At 44.8% G+C, this 20,024-nt stretch overlaps 1 protein-coding gene across 1 annotated transcript in view; it reads left to right on the top strand.

Moving 5' to 3' along the window:
- The window catches only part of ARIH1 (ariadne RBR E3 ubiquitin protein ligase 1), a 67,184-nt gene that overhangs the window by 20,923 nt on the left and 26,237 nt on the right, over nt 1–20,024 (top strand). The window contains exons 2-3 of the mRNA XM_064517641.1: nt 5,073–5,140; nt 14,563–14,707. Of these exons, the coding sequence (XP_064373711.1) occupies nt 5,073–5,140; nt 14,563–14,707 (213 nt within the window). The remainder of the gene's footprint in view (nt 1–5,072; nt 5,141–14,562; nt 14,708–20,024) is intronic.

The raw sequence follows: 20,024 nt of genomic DNA, 5'->3' as shown, positions 1-20,024 counted from the left end.
GCAGCAAATTATGCTGTTTGAAAATTCAGATTCGAGCTAATGTCCCAATAATCCGTAAACTGTAATTCATTTATAGTGTTTGCGCGCGTCCCGGTTCCTCCTTCCAATTCATACCGTCTTATTTTGGTGGCAAAAAGAATCTAAGTGAACTCAGACGTTTGTAACCAAGCTCAAGTAAATTTTACTGAATGAAGTGGGTCCTCCCCCCCCCCCCCCCGGGAATGTTATTAGCTGCAGTAAGAGCTCCAAATCGGATTTCTGAAGCTTTTTAGGGTTTCCCATCCCTGTATCTCCAGCTAGCATTGGTGCGTCTGAGCATGACAAAGTAGATAACAACAATAAATGTGAATACCTCCACTGAAAATAGCAACAATAAATGTAAATACCTCCACTGCAAAGTAGCAGGAAGGTGGGATCTGTTTAGAGCAGGTTGGAGCTTAGCCGCTTTGTTAAGCGAGGCGATCGCTCCTGAAGGACCGACTCCTTTTCTCTGCGGGCAGAGCTTTACTCAAGTGTGGTGTTGGCGCGATAGTTGTGACAGCCAGCCTTTGAAAGCAGCCGGAGAATTTCAACAAAATGGCTGCTTTCCTCGGGTTTCACTTATATCTGGATATCAACAGGCTTTGCTGCCTCGAGCTCTAGGCAGTCGTCTTCGGCTCCAGCATGTAAAATGGAATAGGTGACTGCTGTAAACGAGATCTGCTGTTTCAGCTTTCATCAAACCGCGTTTGAGTGAAAACTGAACGTTTGAATGTGCCAGCTTTTCCCCAGCTTCCCATCTGTTTCTGGCTGCTTTACTTAGTTATTTTTTCTTTTTTTCGGTAAACAGAAAAAATCCTTTGTAAAAGCACACTTCTCGCTGCTGCGGCTCAGAGCCGAGGTAGTAATCCTGTCTGAGCAGCGCCGTCGCCTGCTCATAACTAATCTTTGGGGTGTAATGATCACAGACAATAATCCTGTGTGCAAAACGAGAAGCCCGTCCAGTTTCAGAGCAGAAGCTAAAATCTGCTAGGAGCTCCGTAACTTGCTGCTGTTTGCCTCCTGCGAGTCCTCGCTGCGCCGGGCCGAGCCAGCGTCAGTGGGATTGCGGAGGTAGGCGCCGCCGCCATGGCAGCGCGAATGTGGGGTGTAGCAAAACTGGTGTCGAAGCAGAGGTTGAAAGGTCGGGTTATTTTGGCGTCGTTTTGCCCGCGCACGCGGCGGGAGGTGTAGCCTTGTGACCGGGCTGCGGGAGGTCAGCAGCTCTGCAGTAGCCAACCTCTCCTGATGCTCCTCCAAAGCGACTCCCGAGAATGGCACGGTAGGTGTGTGCGTGCAATTAATGCAGAGCAGCCGCTACGCGGCACCTTGCCGGTGTGCCTTGCCTTAAATTAGAACAATCCTTAATGCCAGAGGTTTTTACGTTTGTGTTTGACTGTGGTTTACATTATGTAAACCAAGCCTCTTAACGCTTCCTCCCTGCCTTCGGAGTCCTCTGCCTAATGCAGGCTCAGATTATGCTGCGGTCCTCTCTGCAGGTGAACAAGGGCAGAGTCGTATTAGTCCTCGCTTTCTGTGTCAGCGAAACTAGTTTCACTGAAACTGGTTAAGTTTTAATACTAGATCTCGGCTATGGCAAGCATGCAGAAAGCATGCAGCCCAGCTATTTCTGGTAGGCGCTTGCCGTGCTGCTGGTGTTTCCTTTTTTTAAAATAACGCTGAACAAATACTGTTGGAGCTAAAGGAAGCTAAAGCCCAGAAAGCCAGTAAAAGCTTCCCCCGCCCCCCGACATACTTGTCTTAATGCACTGAACCGATGGTTCTGGTCTCTGAAGTGTAATCCCAGAATAACATGCTGTTTTGTACATTGCCTTCATAAAAGAAAGCTATTTTTCTACTGTGACACTGCTGGGATATTTAGGGACTCTGATCTAGAGAAACTTGTCTTGGAAAGCTGCAGTGCTGCTTCTCTGGAAAAACGCAGACGCCGCAAAGGAAACTGGAGCCCCTCGTTCGCAGCCGCGTGTCCTTTGGTGAGCAGTATTTGGTAGGTTTGTCTTGAGACGCTCGACGGTCACTGCAGACCACTTTTATTCTTTTAATATAGTGTTACTCTTCAGCATAGGGGAAAATTCTCTTTCTTCCTTCTTGCTTAAAAAAAAAAAAACCCCAAAACAGAAAAACCCTCTGACAGACCACTGCCTTGGTGGCCTCTTAGCTTGTTAAGTGGTTAACAAATATTCCCAGAAACATATAACACAGGGGCCAAGTGGGCTACTGCAGCAGAAGGTAGGACAAGTCTTTGTTGTTTGAGAATTTAAGAAAGTACAGTTTCTTTGTGCATCCTTTTGGCCGATCTCTGGAACAGACTCCCTGGTCCAAGTAAAGGCTCCCTACGTTTGAGAAGAGCCGCTCGCTTTACTGCCCGCGGCTTGTTTGCCATTCCAGAGCACGGCACAAGCGATGGATGGGAGTAAAGTGCTGTATAAATGTGTGAGAGCGCTGGAAGGATTAGCCGGAGAAACCTCTAGGTGGTATTTGCCTGGTGTGTTTAGCTGGAGACTTCCCAGTTTGAGGCAAGCCTTGTTGCAGAAGAAGTTTTTTTAATAAAAGTTTTAGGGACTGTAGTCACTGGTATTATAACCAAGGTAATCTAGAGATAAGATCAGCTTGTTTACTAAAAAGCACGTTCTTGCCTTTGATTAATTTGCTCTAGGAAGTGTGCATGGTTAAGTGAGCTATTACGAGTTCCTTTAGGTGCCGTTATGTAATATGGATTGTGTTGTAGAGAAAGATGTTGTGGATACCCCAGAGCAAATGCAAAGTAACCTCGAAAGAATAAAACCCAAAGGCTTGAAACAGATTGCGTTCTTCCTTGCAGAAATTGGAGTTGCCCCTTAGTGAAGGAGACCCTTAAAAGTGGTGGTGCTGCCAAACAGCCCTGTTTCCCACGCAGGCGGCAGTACCGACTTCAGACCGTTCTCAGCTGCTTGCTCCTAGCTTAAAGTCAGCAGTGCTGCCACAAGCTTGGTGGCACCACGCTGCGATCCAGATCGGGATTTGCTCCTATCTGAAAGCTTTTTCCCCCCCCCTCTTTTTCCGACTGGGTTGCACGCTGGTTTTGCTGCTGGGTCTGGGCTGCGTGTGTGCCCGGGGAGCGATTGCACAGCTGCCTGGTGAGGTGCAGCAGCTTGCTGACTTGGCTGAGACCCAGCCCTGCACAGGGAGAGGGGAAAATTAACTCCCGTCAGCACAGTTAGTCCAGCTTGTGCCAGAGCTGCACCATCACAGCTTTTGACACAAGGAGATGGGTGAATTTGCCGGCCGGGAGCGCAGTGCCTCTTCAGCAGGTGCCTTGCAGTTTTGTGGTGGCCGGTCCCATACGGTGGTCAGCCGAGGACCTAGCAGAGCTATTGCAGTTAGGAGCTCGGATCTCTCTTGCCTGGGAGGCTCGTCCAAAGAGGGCCCGGGGCTGCGTTTTCACAATACCGACTGTTTGGCAATACTGGTTTTTGTTTTTTCTGCCACATGCCGTCCAGCAGATTGCTGTTGCAACTCTTTATGGGGCTCCCCAAGAGCCGGATCAGGGATCTGCTCTAACTTTTTTAAAGCCGCTTTTGTCCATGTGGGTGTTTTAAGCTGGAAAAAAGTCTTAATTTCGCATTGATCAAACTGTATTGGTATTAAGGAGAGGAAGAACGCGCTGCAGAGGGGAGAGGAGTGTCGCTTCCATAGCAGAGACCACCAGACTAGTTTTCTGCGCTTGCATTTGGACTCCAGGGCTTTAGTTCAGCAAATGGTTTTGCTGGCGTTGCTGCTGAAAGCCGCTGTCCCGCTTGGCCCCGGCTGCCCGCTCCTGCCTTCCCCCTCGCGCCGGTGCGGCTGTTTGTGTGGTCAGGCAACGAAACAGATTGGGGAACTGATTCAGTGAAAAAGCAGCTTAAGAAAAGACGAGAAAGAAGTCGGTTTCAGAGCCAGTAATTTGCAGTGTTTTAGCATAAAACGGCTGTACTAGTGTGGGGTGGTGAGGGCGAGAAAAGGGGGGAGCAAGCGGGGTCAGGGCAGGGTGGGACTGCTGCTTTGGGTGGCAGTAGTGGCTTTTTTGGCAGCTTGACGTTGTAGCTATAGCCTGGAGGCTCAAAAAATTGCATTGCTCTGTTATGTCCTACTTTTCAACAGCTTCAGAGTGTCCATTGAATATTTGCCCTGCAGCAAACTTCCATTTTGGTGTCAAACGGCAAAGTACGTGCAGCCGCTCCTTGGGTGCTGACTGGTGCCTGTGTTGCACGTAAATGGTCCCTGGCCTGAGCTGGGATAGTTTGGATTTAGGGAGCTCAGTCACGCTTCTTGGGTGTAACACAAGCCCCGTGTTTTGTTCCGCTTCTCTTCTCGTGTGGCCAAGCCCTTGGCTGAAGAGACAGATTTAATTGGAGGTAAAACTTGTGCGAAAGTGCAAACCAGCTTTTCTTCCTAGCCCTTGCTTCTGACCTTCCCAGGCTGTATTTCTTTCCTTAGTCGTACAGTATTTTCCGAGTCTCAAGGTGCGTTGGGAGCACCTCGAGATTTCAGAAGAAGCTGCCACCCGACAGCATCAGCCAGTTACTTCCTGGGAGAAATTGCACCCCAAGTGTGTTGGGGTGGGAGGTGGGACAACCGAGGAAGACTTTGGTTCTGCGAGTAGTGTGGAGCTTGTGGCAAAAATGAATAGGGCGGATGCCAATTCACCCTTCCTGCGTTTTCAGGAACATCCTGGATTCGCATTGTGTAAGCGCGCCGGGCTCCGAGATGTTAACGCTTGGGCGTCGTGAGTTCATCCGCTGCGGCAGCAGTAACTGACTGGTTCCTCAAGTCTTCAAGCCTAGTCTCATTTCGTATAGCTCTTCTGCTTTATAGAATTGTTCTTAATTTTTTTTATCTGCCAAGTCATGAACTATTTTCCAGTGTATGTTAATTTTCATAATCTATGTAGACAATACATGCAGTCAGGCACACCGGCTTCCCCATGCACTTACCCAAATTGCTGCTTGGGGTACTCGTATACCAACTCCGTCAAACAGTTACTCACTTGTTCATTACTTTCTTTTTTTTTCCAGAATCCAGCGACTATCACTCGGATACTGCTTAGCCATTTCAACTGGGATAAAGAAAAGCTGATGGAGAGGTAAGCAGCTGTCTTAGCATGCAGCCGCACTTCCCTTCAGACCTGCAAGAAATGTTTATTACTGGATTAATGTGATAATGGATGAATGCACAGTGTGGGGCAGGAGTGTCTCTTGTGAAAGCTCTTAAGGTTTTTTCTTTTTCTTTCTTTCTCTCCCAGCCCCAAACCCCCAGCAGCCTTTACTGGCTAAGAGTGACTCCTTGTCTTAATATTAATAATGCCTATAAGACTTCAAAGACGTTTTGGAAGTCAGTTGCCCCCTTGGAGGAAGGGATGCCTTTCGGTTTGAACACATGCAGCTAAGGTGTTTTTTCCGCAGGCTGTGGACAAAAGCAAGCACAAACAGGTTCCTGTTATCTTGCAACTGTTTCAGATTTGGATGTAGTTGCTTTTGCATGTCATACTACCGTACTGGTTCCCGAACTGTTTATTCTCTAGCCTTGATGATAAGGGTGCCAGTAAGCGTGTCTGCCGTCTTAGTCTTCATCTTTGCGGCACTGGGTTTTCTTTTGGGGGGTGTTTGTAAATAACGGCTTGGATTCTGTCTCTCCTTCCCCCTCCAAGCAGAGCATTTTACTGCTGCTGCTGCTTGTCTTTGATTCATATTTCTTGGAGAATGTTGCTGGTGAAGATACTTTTTATAGTTTCTTGTCCTTCTACAGCAGAGGTTAAATCTAACAGCTACAGTTGTAACACACTTTGTTTTTTTTTTTTGTTTTGTTTTGTTCTTCTATGCCAGTGTTGCTGTTGAAGAGAATATGGGGGAGATGGAGAAATCCATTTACTTGTGCAAGCCTGGGTGGGAGCATTAGGCTGGACTAGAAGCAGCAGTACAGCTAGTGCAGGCACTTAATTTTAACAATGATGTCCTTAATTTTTGTGGTCTTTGCTGATCCAAGCGACCCAAGTGCTAAGAGAGACAAATGTGGTGGGTGGGTGAGGGGAGCAGGACTGGGCCTGGTGGGATTGTTTCTTTGTCTAGTCTTAGTGGTGGTTATTGCTCTGCCTGATGGTCAGGGTAGGAGAAGACAGGATGCTTAGTCTATACAAGCTTGTGTGGAAGCAGACACCTTGTTAACTTGATAAATAGCAGTTAAGAGCTGATGGGTGTTCTGCACTGGGGGTTGAGGCAGAGCCTTGCTTGGCCCATCTATAGCAGCAAGGTGCCCTTTTACACAGGGTGCGAGTGTAGAGGAGCAGCAAATACTCAGTTTGCTAGTGGATGACTCTGGAATTTAGGTATTTCCTCAAGGGTAGGGGATTAATGACCTCTTTGGCCACTCCTGTAGTATTAGTGTAGTATTTTCCTGTGTAGTATTTCCAGTTACTGATGGAGCTTGTGTATCTTTTATGTTTTGTTTGGCCTAGATTTTCTTCTGAACTGATAGGATTTTTTTTCAAGCTTTCCAGCTTTTATTTTCCTTAGACTAATGACCTCAATTAGTTAATGTTGAAGGTATCTGAAGGCTTCTTGTTATGGATGAGCATAGTCACTCTGAGGTTATTTAACTTTGACTACAGCTGTTAAGCATGCAGGTTTAGTTCTTTCTTCATGACTGCTGTCTGCTCGTTGAGTTCCTTGGGCTGGTTCTTTTGGTTGGACTGAAGTTTACTTGTTTGCTGTCTCCATCTCACTTTGAGGTACCTTTATGTAAATGAACTGGAACTGAACCTTTATTCAATAGGCTTTTTGCCCTTCTCACTTAAAGCTTGCTTGTTAAGGCTGGCACCAATTAAAAAAAAAATTCGGCTTTGGGGTTTTTGTGGGGGGGTATTAGTTACTTCTCTGTGAGGTGTTATTGTTAAAGGGCTTTACAGTTTGCAAAAAAAAATTTTAAATACATGTAAATATTTACAATATCCACAGGTAAACAATTGTTCTCAGTGCATATTCATTAAAACACTTATCTTAATTCTATAGAATTATCCCTGTGAGTAATGTTATAAGTGACCCTTGCTACGCAGCTATTGCACACTAGTTATATTTTTGCTGCTAATGTTCTGTTGTACTAGAAAAACATGGAAACAGTTTCTTCAATTAGCTGTCGCTGCTCTCAGTCATCTCTTTGCCAAACAGCCTAGGAGAAGCCCTTTGCAGCACTCCCCTGACACTCAGCTGTGTTAAACCAAGGAGCGGGAGGTTGGGGAGGAGGCAGAGAGCTGACTCTTTGCAGAGTGTTCGAGAAGGCTCTGCGATTGCTGCGGGAAAAGGCGAAGGCTAGGGTAGGAGGCAGGCAGTCGTCTCGGTAGCCGGGATGCAAAACAGAGCTGAGGTGGCGATGGAGCTGGAAAAGAAGCCATGAGCTGGCTACAGATTGCATCTGCTCCCTGGAAACTAGAAGATTGAGAGAGGTTGTTTCCATTTAGAAGAAGGTGACTGGCTGACTAAGCCCAAATGTGGGTTTAGTCTTCCAAAAATAGGGGCCACTTGAGTCTTGCTTAGTCTTGTGTGTGGTTTCACACCAGTTGAATCCATGGTCTGCAACAGTGTTGGAAACCCCCCCCCCCCCTTTTTTTCCCCTCTGGGGGATATTATTTTAAACATTTTTAACTGGTATATGTTTGGCCTCTTTTACTCCTAATAACCATTAGGAAGGCTTCCCAGTGAATTACTGTTGTTGCCGGCGGTGTGGATTGGTTTAATGCTTGCTGAGATATAATATTTGGGTGCAATATTTGGTGCTTGATTCCATACCAAGTCAGAGCTTGAACTCAGTTGCTTAATGGGTTTTTTTTGCAGGCCTAGCCAATGCCTGTTTTACCTTAGCTCAGCGTGAATCAGCATGACCTAACAGGCAGCCTTATCAAGCTTCGCCTGTAGTAAAGCAGATAAATTAAGTGGCTTCATTTTTGATATGTATTGAGCATTACTAGATCTGAGTTTGAGAGATGAAAGCTTCTGTATTTTAAAACATTAAAAGCTCTTAGTTGCTATTTTGTATTGTTATGCATATTTTTAATGAGCAGCTTATTTTTGTCTGTGACAGCTTTGTCATGGACTAATTGCATGGCATTATTAAGAAGCCAAATATGTTACAGGTGTTTATTCCACTTAAAATGAAGTAATATCCACAACTGAAAAAAATGTCCTATCCGCTGGTGAAGCACTAGTTACTTGGCTGTGTTTGAAAGCAAAGCTGGCGTGTTGGGGTGGGGTTGTTGAAAGGATGGAAGCCCGTACTGGGGGAAACACTGGAGTTGAGCTTCTGATGCCTGATGTGCTGCACAAGTCTTGGAGAACAAAGACGTTAGACGAAGGAAAAGATAGTGCTGAAGATGTCTGCAGAAACCCTGTCCTTGGAGGTGAGCAGGTGTTGAAATTTCCCCAAAGCTGAGCATGTCACAAGCTTGGTTACTAGAGGCAGGATCCTGGTAGGTGCAGACTGAGCACACACCTTCAGAAGTAAGTGAAAGAGATGTGCTTTGGATTATTACTTTGCTGCCCTGAGTAACTTCCAGTTTTACCGTGGCTGCAAGCATCTGCCCCTCCTGAGGGGAGCTTTAGCGTGAACCTCTACGTGCTGAAGAGACTGAAGTGCAGCTCTCCTGCTTTACGTGGAAGGAGGCTTCCTCTGACCGTTGTTCTAAAGAGAAGTAGTCCAGCATGTAGCTAAGGGCCCAATTTAATCACTTGAGGTACAGAAAGAGATACAGAAGTAGAGATCCAGCCTCTTGCAGGCACTTATCTCCCTGGCTGCATGTCCACGTCCCCTCTGCGGAGAGGACGGAGTCTAGAAGTGCCTCTTGGATGCTGTTGCTGGCCTAGATTGCCTCTTCCCTCTCCCCCTTGCAGTTGGTGTTCTGGCTCCTCTCTGTAGGTACCTCACTGTCTCCTTTGGACATGTAAGAGCCTAACACTATTTGGCAAGGGCGGAAGAGGTGCCGAATTATTGCTTATGGCAGGCTTTTTGGTATGAAGATACAATCTCTTACTTTGAGTATAGTGATTCTCTAACGTTCAGAAATGCCTTTTTACTAAAGGAAATTTCCTGGAGTGTGTACTAGAAGCTTTTTTATTTTCAGTGAAGAGAGGTTTTTATCTGTGATACTCCCTTGGATGGGATTCGATTATGGCTAGAAAATTGTCGTTAGACAGTTACCAACAGCAGTGTCCATGGAGACCAGCTCTATCTTGAGGAAATAAAGAAGTGGCCAGCTTGATCCCTCAGCCAACAAGACCTGATGCTGTTATAGACTTGGTTTTGGTAATCAGTAAAGAAATTATGTAAGAATTTGAAAATAATTTTCACTTGTGTGACTATTCCTTCAGTTTTAAGTAGCAGAAAAAAACACCATGGTCTGTAATGAAAAAAATGAACTTTGATAAATTAATGGAACTGGTTACTGAAGTCAGCTTTACTGAGCAGAGAGACTCTAATGTTGATTAAACCATAACCTTTCTTGAATATCAGAAGTCCTAAAATTATTGAGTATCTGCATCGCAAAGGGAGAAGAAGGAGCATGAGGGATTTAATGCTAAGCCTGTCTGGATGAATAATAATCTTGGAGAGGTGCTCTGCTCCTCCTCAAAATGAAAAGGAGAGACCTCGCCACCAAGAAGCAACCCTGTAAGAGCAAGAACTGTAGGGATGACGTGAGAATAGTCAAAAGTCAAGCTCAGTTACTCATTTGGCTGTGGAAGCTTTACAGAGTAAGAATTTGGGGAGGAGGAACAGTCTGCAGTAAAGATAAGCTAGAGACAGAGGCTACTTGATCAATAAGAATAAAATGAATCTACTGGTTTCATTAAGAAATGATTTTTGCCTTATGGCCTGTGTGAAAGGTGTAGCATGGAGAGGAGATTACCGCATCTAAAGTGGAAGCAAACCTCAGGGCAGTCCAGGCTGGAGGAAGAGGATGGGGTGGAATAACCCTGGAGTTCTGAAGGAAGCGAGATGGGAATTAAAGGTTTTCTCCCAAGTTTCACAGCAGAGGCGATAGCATGCAACTATGTGATATCAAATATGGGGCATATATAGAAAGGGAGGCAGGGCTGGGAAGTCACTGGCCAGATACAGGTCTGTAGGAAAGGATTACTGAAGACCAAGGTGAATGAAAATTAAAGATGATCTGATTTAGAAGTGATTTTCTAAAGAGATATTGTGTCCAAGTAAATCTGTTTTCTCTGATACCTTCCAATTCTCTTGCGGGCGAGGGAGATGTGATAAATTGCATCTGGAATTCAGTAGAACGTTTGCTTTAGTGCTGTGTAAGTAGTGATTAGTGAAGATGGGTAGAGGGGTTAGTATGGTGTGTGTGAAGTTACTTTGAAATGGGAACTAGCAGACTAGATGGAACCTGTTAGTGAGGTCCCCATTTTGGGGGTGAGTGGTAAAGTACTGGTGAGCGACTTGGCACAAATCTGTTATGAGGCATTCAGTTCGGAGGAGGATCCAGATGTCATAGAGGAAAAATTGGATAGCCTGGAGGACTCCAGCAATAGTAGCAGTAAAAAGTGTCAAGACAGGTCTCGTCAACAAGGAGATGGAGAATATGGGATTTCTGGAAGAGATTAAAATGGAGCTGCTAACATGAAGGAGCTCTGGAGAAATGTAACATCATTTAGGATGCCTTAGGTGAGATTTCCTGGAGAAATGGAGAAGTATTGGTGACATTGTACAAGATCCTCGTGAAATCTTACCAGATTTGCATTTGTTCTGGCTTCCTTGGGTGCAAGAGGGAGGAATGGAAATGGAAACCAGTAGTTGAGAAGGTTTGCTAGGGCAGTTAAGGATGTGGAGAAATGTGGTAAGGAGGTGGGAGCTGACCTACTTTGTCATGCCAAAGGGAAATTGAGAAAGGGGGCTACCGCCGCTCTCTGTGAACCCCTCAAACGGAAGAATGGGGGAAGAGCAGAGGGAGATCTTCTGATGGTCTCTGTCAGCATTTGAACAAGTGGGGAAAAAAGATGTGGTAATTGAAACTGTGTGATTCCTAACCATTGAAGGAAGTGGAACAGTCTGCATTGGGAGCTTGGTGTGTTTGTCTAAGGAATGGTGGAGTAGTTCTGTGAAAGATGAGTGTTGGACTTTACTCCAGAGTGTCCCTGTTGATTTTTTGCTTCCAGGAAGGTCCAGATATCTCTTGTTTTCTTACTACACGATTCCAGCATGATTTTTGAGTCTGAGACACATACATGCAAATAGTTGTGGAAATTATTTTCTTAGTGCAGCCAGGCACACTGAAGAAAATAAATATATTAAAAGAAAACGGCCCAAAATGGGAAAACAGGAATACCTGCTATCCTGTTTCCCTCAGACATAGGTGCTGTTCACAAATGGTTACGAAGCCTATAAAATTAGGGATGAGCAGTTCCGAGGGCAGAACTTTTTTTTTTTTTTTAATGTTTTCTGTGTTTTTTTCCTTCTCTGCATGGTGCTGAATGGGCTAAGTCTGTCCCAGCTGCCTCATTTGTTTCTCCTGTGGAGGTATATGTAAGACCAAGTGGTTCTAAGTGAGATGGAAACAATTCAATATGGGCCATAGCTGTTGTCCCAAAGTATAAGCATCTGCATACTTAGCAATATCAATGCTTTGGAAACTTTTAAATTGGTCAAGGACTCCAGCCTATGCATCTAGCTCTGAGTTGGCTTTATCACCAGCCTTTAGCCCAGTGAAACACCCAATACTGTATTAAACTTTTTCCCCCCCCCTATCTCTTACTGGGAAAATCCTGAAAGTCTGGGAAGGAAATGGATGTTCTGAATTAGTTACCCATTGGAATTTAGAAGGGATAGGTAATTCTGGGTGAAAAACAGTTGTTAGTGACTGTCTTTCTTTCTTGGTCTTGAGCTGGAGGTGCCCTGGCTCAGGAGAGTAGCTTTTGCAGGGATTTCGTAAAAATGGAACTGCCTAATGAAAGTGGTAAAGTCAAGTTCCTGCTGTGATATGCACACTTTAAAAACAGCTCACCATTAAAAATAGCTCTGATATTTCCATGAGCTTATAATTGACTGTAAATGTTAGTATTAAAGTTGCATTATAGGATTTGTCTTCAAAAACCCTTATTTTCTTTGCAAACGTTACACTCAACTATTTGTCTACAATTTTTGAACGGAGAATAGATGACTCTGATCATGCTGCATGCAGGAACAATTTGACTGCTAGAAACCTTTCGCGGAGTTAAATATTTATCCATGACTCTTTAGTAGACAAATACTGTGTATAATGGGAGTGCACGGAATTTACTTGCTAAAATTTTCTAGATAGAAGTAATCCTGAAAGCAAACAAAATACCTCGGTTAAGTTAAATCCATGAGCTAACACTGGAGAACAGTGGCAAACCCTAGGGCATACCATAATTCCAGAATTCACCACCAGCTTCAGAATTCAGTGACCTGAAAATTAGGATCTAACGTGTGCAAAGTATGTTCAGGAGTTGGTGAACTGCATTAAGAAACTTAGGAGACAGTAGTGAACCATTTTCTGGGGGCACATCAGCTCATGCCACTAATGGTTTTGAAGCCATTTTGGTTAGGCGATGGCTGACTGGCACAGCATAAATCCCAAAATACTGTGTTTACTTGCTATGGGGCTGGAGTCATAGAATCGAATTGGCAGTAGCTGAACATTAGCTGACGGGAGATGGAAATAGGGACCTTTTCTTAAACCTTCAGAAGTAACTTTTTTCCCCTTCTAAGGAAGAATGGACCTTTTTCTGACAGTAAGTCAGATCTCGTCCATAAGTAGTACTGTAAGAGGGCTGCTAGGGATTTGGGGCTCTTTAGGAACGGCGGGGGTGCGACTTGCAGGAGGCAGTTTGGTTAGATGTTGCATAGCTGGCCTGGCCCCAGATTTTTGAGAGAGACCTGGTAACTTCTTTCCCCAGCAGAAAGACTTGATTGTCTTGGGTCTGTTGGTGGATAGCAGGGTCTTTTTGTCTGGTTTGTGATGAGTTTAAGTATATGCCTTGTAAAGGTATCTTTAATTTCAGCTCTGCCTGCATGCTTAGCTATAGGGACAGTTATCTGCTGGGAGTTGATTTGCTGGTCTTAAATTTAAGTGACTACTGTATGGTCAGATCTTTGGTTTTTTTTCAGGCAGATGCCACCTTACTTGGATTTAACTTGCTGCTGGTGGTGGTGGAGGAGGAGGAGAGGAGGGGGAAAAGGACTTAGTTTCCTGACACTGAATGGGGGATGCGCATGCGAGCAAGGTTAACTGGTTAGCTGTCAGGTTTGATCAGCTCTTTGCAGCTGCTGCAGGCTGGAGAAAGATGTGGTGTCTGGATGCTGGGAAGAGGCTGTCCTGCCTACTCGCAGTTCTTTCAAATCTAGCTCTCCTAGGCTGGCTGAAGAGCCTTCTGTAACGGTGTAAACCCAAACAGTCTTGTTTTTCCCCCTTAAGGGGATGGAAAATAGTGGTCTTTCCTCTCCCCTCTACCCAATTTTGCATCTGTCCTTCCCCTCAGATATCTAATCCTTGGAAAAATTGTGAAGTTGGAATTGTCTTTTCTTAGGAGGTTGTTAGAATATTGCCTAACTAACTGGAGACAAAAAGATACTTGAAAGGCTGAGATTTTGGCCCACGAGGCACACTGCGCATTCACTCCGTTGCAGGCTTAAATTGAAGACTGGCCTAAATGGAGTTTAGATGCCTGCTTCAACAGATACCTGATGCAACAGCAGTGTTTCCCAAACTCTGGAGATGCCTAATCACAAATGCAGCCCCGCGTTTGCCTTAGCTGGACAAATGCAGCCCCGCGTTTGCCTTAGCTGGACGGCACACCAATGTGCCCTGCTCCAGAGAGCAGGGGAGGAAGTGCTAAAATTGAAGTCCAATTGAAGTCAACTGGACTCCTGTCAACTCTTTGGGGCACACCTCATGTAAACTGAGTTCACTGAGGAAAACACAAAACTCAGTCACTAGGGATGTGCTGATTCACAAACCATGGCTAGGAGTGCTGCTGTCTGCCTCCTCTTTAATGTTGTAGCAATTAGAATATTTGCAAAAAATGGAAGGCTTAAGCTGAAATGAGAAACTAACCTGGCGGCATCAAGTCTGCACGTTAGGAAAGTATCTAGATTCCTAGACTGTGAAATAAGATATTTTTATTCTAGCTTCCTGTTTTAGGTAGTCTTGGAGCTTTAATGCAAAACTCTGGAGAATCATGAATTAATTAAATACTGTTCTTTTCCGTTTGTACTAGCTTGACTGAAATGCAATTGAGGAACTGAAGGTATCTGAACTTTCAGGAACACCCAATTTGAGCCCCAATCTCTGAAAAGATGCAGTTGTCTAATATGCCCCTCTGTGGTGAGGACCACGGTGTGATGTGTTAGTGAAGAGTATGTTACAAGTAGTGGGCATGTGAGTTTTCTGAAGTACTGTCTCCAGCTGTGTACATTTAACTCCTAAACAGTTTGAAAAATGACTTGCAGAGAAGGTAGTTAAATTCGTATTCTCTTATGTGTATTATGCAGGTACTTCGATGGCAACTTGGAGAAGCTCTTTGCAGAGTGTCATGTAATTAATCCAAGTAAAAAGTCTCGAACGCGCCAGATGAACACAAGGTCATCAGCCCAGGATATGCCTTGTCAGATCTGCTACCTGAACTACCCAAACTCGGTGAGTACCTGGCAGCCGAGGCAATTTTTAAGTGATAACCACCTGTACTTTACTATATGAAACTTAACTGAATGCTTATGGGCATCCCTATGAAGACTGCTCCTACAATATTTTAAAAAGCCTTTGAAAAGGAACTGGGGTGTCATTTTTTGATTGATTCTTCTAACCTGTAGGATGTACATTTAAAAAAAAGGAGGTGGGGTTGAGTAAAGATTCTGGTTTTTACCATAGCAACCTTGTGTCTTGTGTGCTGCAGCTGATCCAGATAATATAGTGGAGACCACAGAACTATGTAGTGCTTCATGCATTCTCTTTGAGCCTTGCTTTGACAAAGTTTGACAAAATTTAAAACACCACTACTACCACCCCAAAACCCCCCCCAGACCTCAAACAGTGTTAGAGTACCCAGAGATGGGGTTGTATTTCAAAGGAAATGATTATTCTTTCTGCAAAGACCTTTGAGGATGCTGGGCAGCAGCGTAGTGAAGGTATTTAGAAGAAAGGGACCAGTAGATCATGTGACTCTTACGAATGTCAGATACCTGTTGAGACATGCAAATAAATGCTATGTGAAAAAAAATAAATGTGGAAAGCATGCCAGGCTAAGGTATTTACTCAAATAGAATGAAAAGATAGGAAGTTGCCTAGAAATGAGGTAAATAATGACCCAAAATAATCAAGCTATAAAGTCCAGGATAAAAGTAAGTGGGACTGGGGTAAAATAAAGTTGAGCTGTTCAGAGAACAGAACCAATGGATATGTCTGTCCAGTTCCTAATCGTGGAAGATTAGGATAGAAGGTCTTGCTGGGGCTCTAATTCAGTCTTGGTTTGTGGCAAGATTGGTGATAGTGCTTCTTTTCTATGGATACTCATAAAGTGTAAACTTTCAGATGCACCGATTTGGAGATCCAGGCTGCTTCTGTGTTCGGTACAGGCATACAACTTGCTGTGAATTTTCTGGGCCGCAGGATGCTATGATGGGAGATCCTGGAAGAAACTCAGATTAGTAGAAAAACTCAAACATCAGAGTCTGTCTGTGACTTTGCCAAAGGACAGGGTGCTGACATACATCAGGAATTGTCTCTGTTTATCGGCACTTACCCTTCTGCATGGAACTGTTCTGACCGTCCAAAACACTGTAACATCTGCCTGACCTTCTTTAAAGAGAAAAGCGGTCCTTGTGCAAGATTTCCACTCACACTCTGGGTGTGTTTGAGCTTGCTTTTCAGCAATAATGGAAACCATTATGAGGTCTGTTTTTTATGAGCAGCCTTGAATAAAGTACTCTTGCTGCTGTAGCTTGACTGCGAGGCTTTTCCTTGCTTTGGAACAGGCACAGCAGAGCAAAGCCCAGTTTCAGGCAGCTGAGATTCTCAGCATTAAGATCACTATTGCTCTTGAGCCAGTAACCACAAAACTTCTTGCATCTCCTTTTAAGCCTTGTATGCTTTGACTTCCTTTTAGAGAATATCTGCAAACCGGAATTGTTGCTTGCTTTCTATATAAAGGTACTTATATTTTTTTTGAGAGAGAGATTTGTCTATCCCTCTACCTTATACTAAAATGTTACTGTTTAATCATCCCAGATCTTTCCATGTCAGATAGTAAGGAAGTGAAGTAATTTTGATTTAGGCTTTGCAACATTTTAAATGAAAATAGTGGAAAAATTGAGGGAAAGAATGAGAGGAGACATCTTCAGTATCTTAATATCCATCTACAGAAGAGGCCCTTTTGGAAATTTCATATTTAGGTTCAATATTCCTCCTATAGCTTTCCCTTCCTTTCCTGCTTGTCAGATACCTCCTTAAAATTCTGCTTAGGAAGTAAAATCTATTTAGGTTCTAGACTGACACATTTGTTTTAATACTTGCTTGTCAGCTTCTCCTTTTTGCTCCTTAGACCCCACTACATCCACTGCCAACAGTGGCAGAATAAAAGTTTATTTACTGCTGCCGTACGGATAATGATGAGTTACGTATAGAGAGCCTAAAAGGTATTGCACACAGCAGATTTCTCATTAATCTTGGTTTCTCGTGAGCTCAGGTTGGAGGGGGAGGGTGTGCTGAACAGATGTTTGGAAGCCAGCCTTTGTTACTTCCAGATTTTCGTAAGCTCCTATTGATGCTAAAGGCTCCTTCAAGTGGAGCTGCTGTGCTGGGAACAAAAGACCTACCACTCGTGACTGACAGGCCTTTCCTTTGGGCCGTGGGGTATATATGTTGCCTGGGAAGCAGTTTTCTGGCTGCTGGAGGGAACTCCACAAAGCATATTTGTATTTCTTCTTGGTTTTGTCGTTGGGATAGCACCTTAAAAGTGGTGGTGGCCCAATTATTGGGAGAGCAGTTTCTCAGCTGGGGTGGTGAGACGTTGCAGGTGAGTGGGTTGTCTCTAGCTGCCTAGTGCTGATTGAGTCAAGAGGCAACTGAGGGGAACCCTGTTTCTTTGCTGTATCCAGAAGCTGGAGCATATAGAAAGGCTGATGTTTCTGATTACTTCTGTAAAAGGCTGCGGCTGCTCTGTGTGTAAGGTCACCATAAGCCATCTGGTTTGAAATCTGTATTGAAGCTGCTTTGGTCAATGTGAGTTAGAAATTCTAGGAACAGTTATATTAAATACTTAACTTAAAATCTCAGCTTTTAAGTATTTTTGCTTTGCTTAGCTTTTACTACTTTCCCAGATGGTTTAAAAAGCTATATTTTTCCTGAGAGCCCCTTTCAGCCTTTAGAAAGCTGGGAGTTAGGAATTACCTTGTTAAGAGATTTTACATTGTAAAAGTACTGCAGGAGTGTAAGATTTTTCAAGCCTTCACCTTCTCGTGGGGTCATTGCAGGTGGCATCAGTCTGCCTTTTAAGACGTGGCTGAGGGAAGTACTGAGTCTTTAGAGTGACCTCTTTAGTCAGCTCGGAAGAACTGTGGTTGACTCCACTAAATTGTGAGGAGGATGACCGTGTTGCATGACTTGAGGTTTTGGGAAACACCTGCAAAACGTCGCATGTGATGCCCTTATGGCAGCCTGCATCCAGATGGTTCGAAAGCTTAAGCAAAATATTTTGCTCTCTCCAGGTCTCCAGGAACCAGTGTCAGGTCTCAATAGTTATAAAGGTTTCACCGGGACTAAAGTGAAGACAGGAACAGAGAGGGTTATAGCTTTGCTGCCTCCTCTCTTGCATCTCTTCCTTCAGATCCCATTTGAGAGGAGCGTCGCCAGGGTGGGGGTGTCAGGGAAGCTGTTGTCCAGACTCTGTGTTTTGAGGACGCGCAGATGACCTGCTCTGTTAGACTGGTACTACCATGGCTTGCTTACTGAGGTAAAGAAGGCCAAAGTGAAGCTGTTCTGGTAAACACACCTTGGGGAAGCCGATCCCTCCTTTGATCGGGTTGGTGCTACTAGCCGAGTGGAGGCAGGTATCAAATGGCAGCACGCTGCCGCTAGTGTTTGGCGTCACTTTGACTTCTGCAAGAGAAGTAGGTGATGACTTCAGATAGGGCGAAAGTAGAGCTGTCCCCTGTGATAACGTGCTGTTTCAGCAGTGACTGTTATCCGTTGCACTTGGCAGTTGTGTGTTGGTCTTTCTTGCTTGCTCCCTTGACATCTGCTGTCAGCTTAGCCAAAACTAACTGGGAACTCCCTCAAAGTAAAGAAATGAGTTGAAAGATACTCTGAACTCTCTGCAGCTTGGGAGGAAGTGTGGTGGCTGCCTTTTATGTGGGCATTTAGGAAATCTTTTCACTACCTGAAATAACTGAAATCAGTCTTCACTGAAGATAGGCTATTTACCCCCCCGCCCCGCTTCCCTGTGAATGTTTGCTGCAGGAGTACGTAGGTTCGTTAAGGAATGATCCCCTTGTCCATGCCTACTTCCCATCACATGTGGAGGAGCGCTAATTCTGGGAAACACTCGTGCCTTCTTCAGACTGGATCATGTGCTGCTGTTGACATCCCCAGAGCTACAGATATCAGGGGACTTTCCTACCGTAGCCCTGCTTCTCCAGCGGACATGGTTTGGTCACAGCAGCATCTGTGCAGGATCAGAAACCTTCTCAGCTAGCTCAGTGATGGTTCAATACTTCAAAGTGATTTTTCCTTCTGGTGGAGTTGGTGTACCTTGGCCCCAGAGCCAGCTCCCTCCCGTCTCTTTGAGCAGGGTGCTGAGCGAGCACAGAGCTCTGATTTTTGTTCCAAAGAAAGCCAAGGTTTGTGTGGGTATCTCAGCTTTTACCTGAACCTAGTCAGGCGCTCAGGCCCACTTCATTCTTCGCTGACTGGTCAGGTCAGATTTAACCATGTCGCTGCTGGTGGTAAGCACGTTTTGTTGATGGGCCGTAGGAATGGCAGGCAGATTCAAGCCTGCCGGCTGTGTCATCGCAGGGCGTTTCCAAGCCTGGGGTTCAAACCTCTGCCTCAGTCGACAGCTGGAGTGCCAGGCAAGTGGGGATCACAAAACGGCAAGGCCGTGGGAAGAGCGTGCTGACAAGCGCCTTCCCTGAGCCATCCGAGTGCTGCAGCCGTTGAAAGATGAGCACAGCCTGGCTGTACGCCAGCATCAGGTGAACAAAACGGGTGATACGGTTGTAATCTGGAGTCTCTAATGGTCAAGGAAGCTGTTTTAGCAGAACATTTTTTTTTCCTTAAAATTGACTCCAGTCCATTTTTTAATTGACACCGTCCTGCTGCTGTTTTGGGCTGTTTTGCAGAAGATAACCTGCTCTCTTGCATTCTCTTAATGCAAGATTATGGCATCTCATGCAAGATTATGGCATCTCAGGGTGAAGTTCTTGTTTTGTTTTATTGGCTAAGAATAAGAAAGTTTGAAAAATTAAGCCATCAAATGGAAACCTGCATAGTGGTATGAGTAGACTGTTTCAAATATAGTCTGTCCCTGCCCCTGGCTCTCAGTATAAAATAACTAAGATGGCCTGAGGAAAAGTAATTTCATTTCAGTCTTTGCTCTTCAGTGTTTGCTTCTCCACCCCTTGTGTAACCATTCAATCCCAGGTGGTATCTTGACATACTTCATGTAGATGATGCATACCCAGATGAAGTTGTCCTTGTTGCTGTCTGCAACAGCTAATCATTATTGAATTTTATTTGGTAATTTGCACCTGCCAATTAGGATCTTTAGCCTCTGCAGCTGACGAGCATCTGGGTTTCAGAGGGAAGTTTACGAGGCAAGTTGGCAAACTTGGTGCGTGCCTACTAAAGGCATGAGTGTGCACCGTTTTTATCTCTGTTGCTCAGTGCTTACCCAGCGTGCAGGCTGCTCGCTGATCAGCTGCCTGTTTCCTGAACAAGAGGTGGTAGCTATGTGAGTGCC

This window comes from Dromaius novaehollandiae, chromosome 10 (genome assembly GCF_036370855.1).
Source record: "Dromaius novaehollandiae isolate bDroNov1 chromosome 10, bDroNov1.hap1, whole genome shotgun sequence".
NCBI lineage: Eukaryota > Metazoa > Chordata > Aves > Casuariiformes > Dromaiidae > Dromaius > Dromaius novaehollandiae.
Note: the sequence above shows the minus strand (reverse complement) of the source record. Positions and strands in the feature narration are given on the sequence as shown.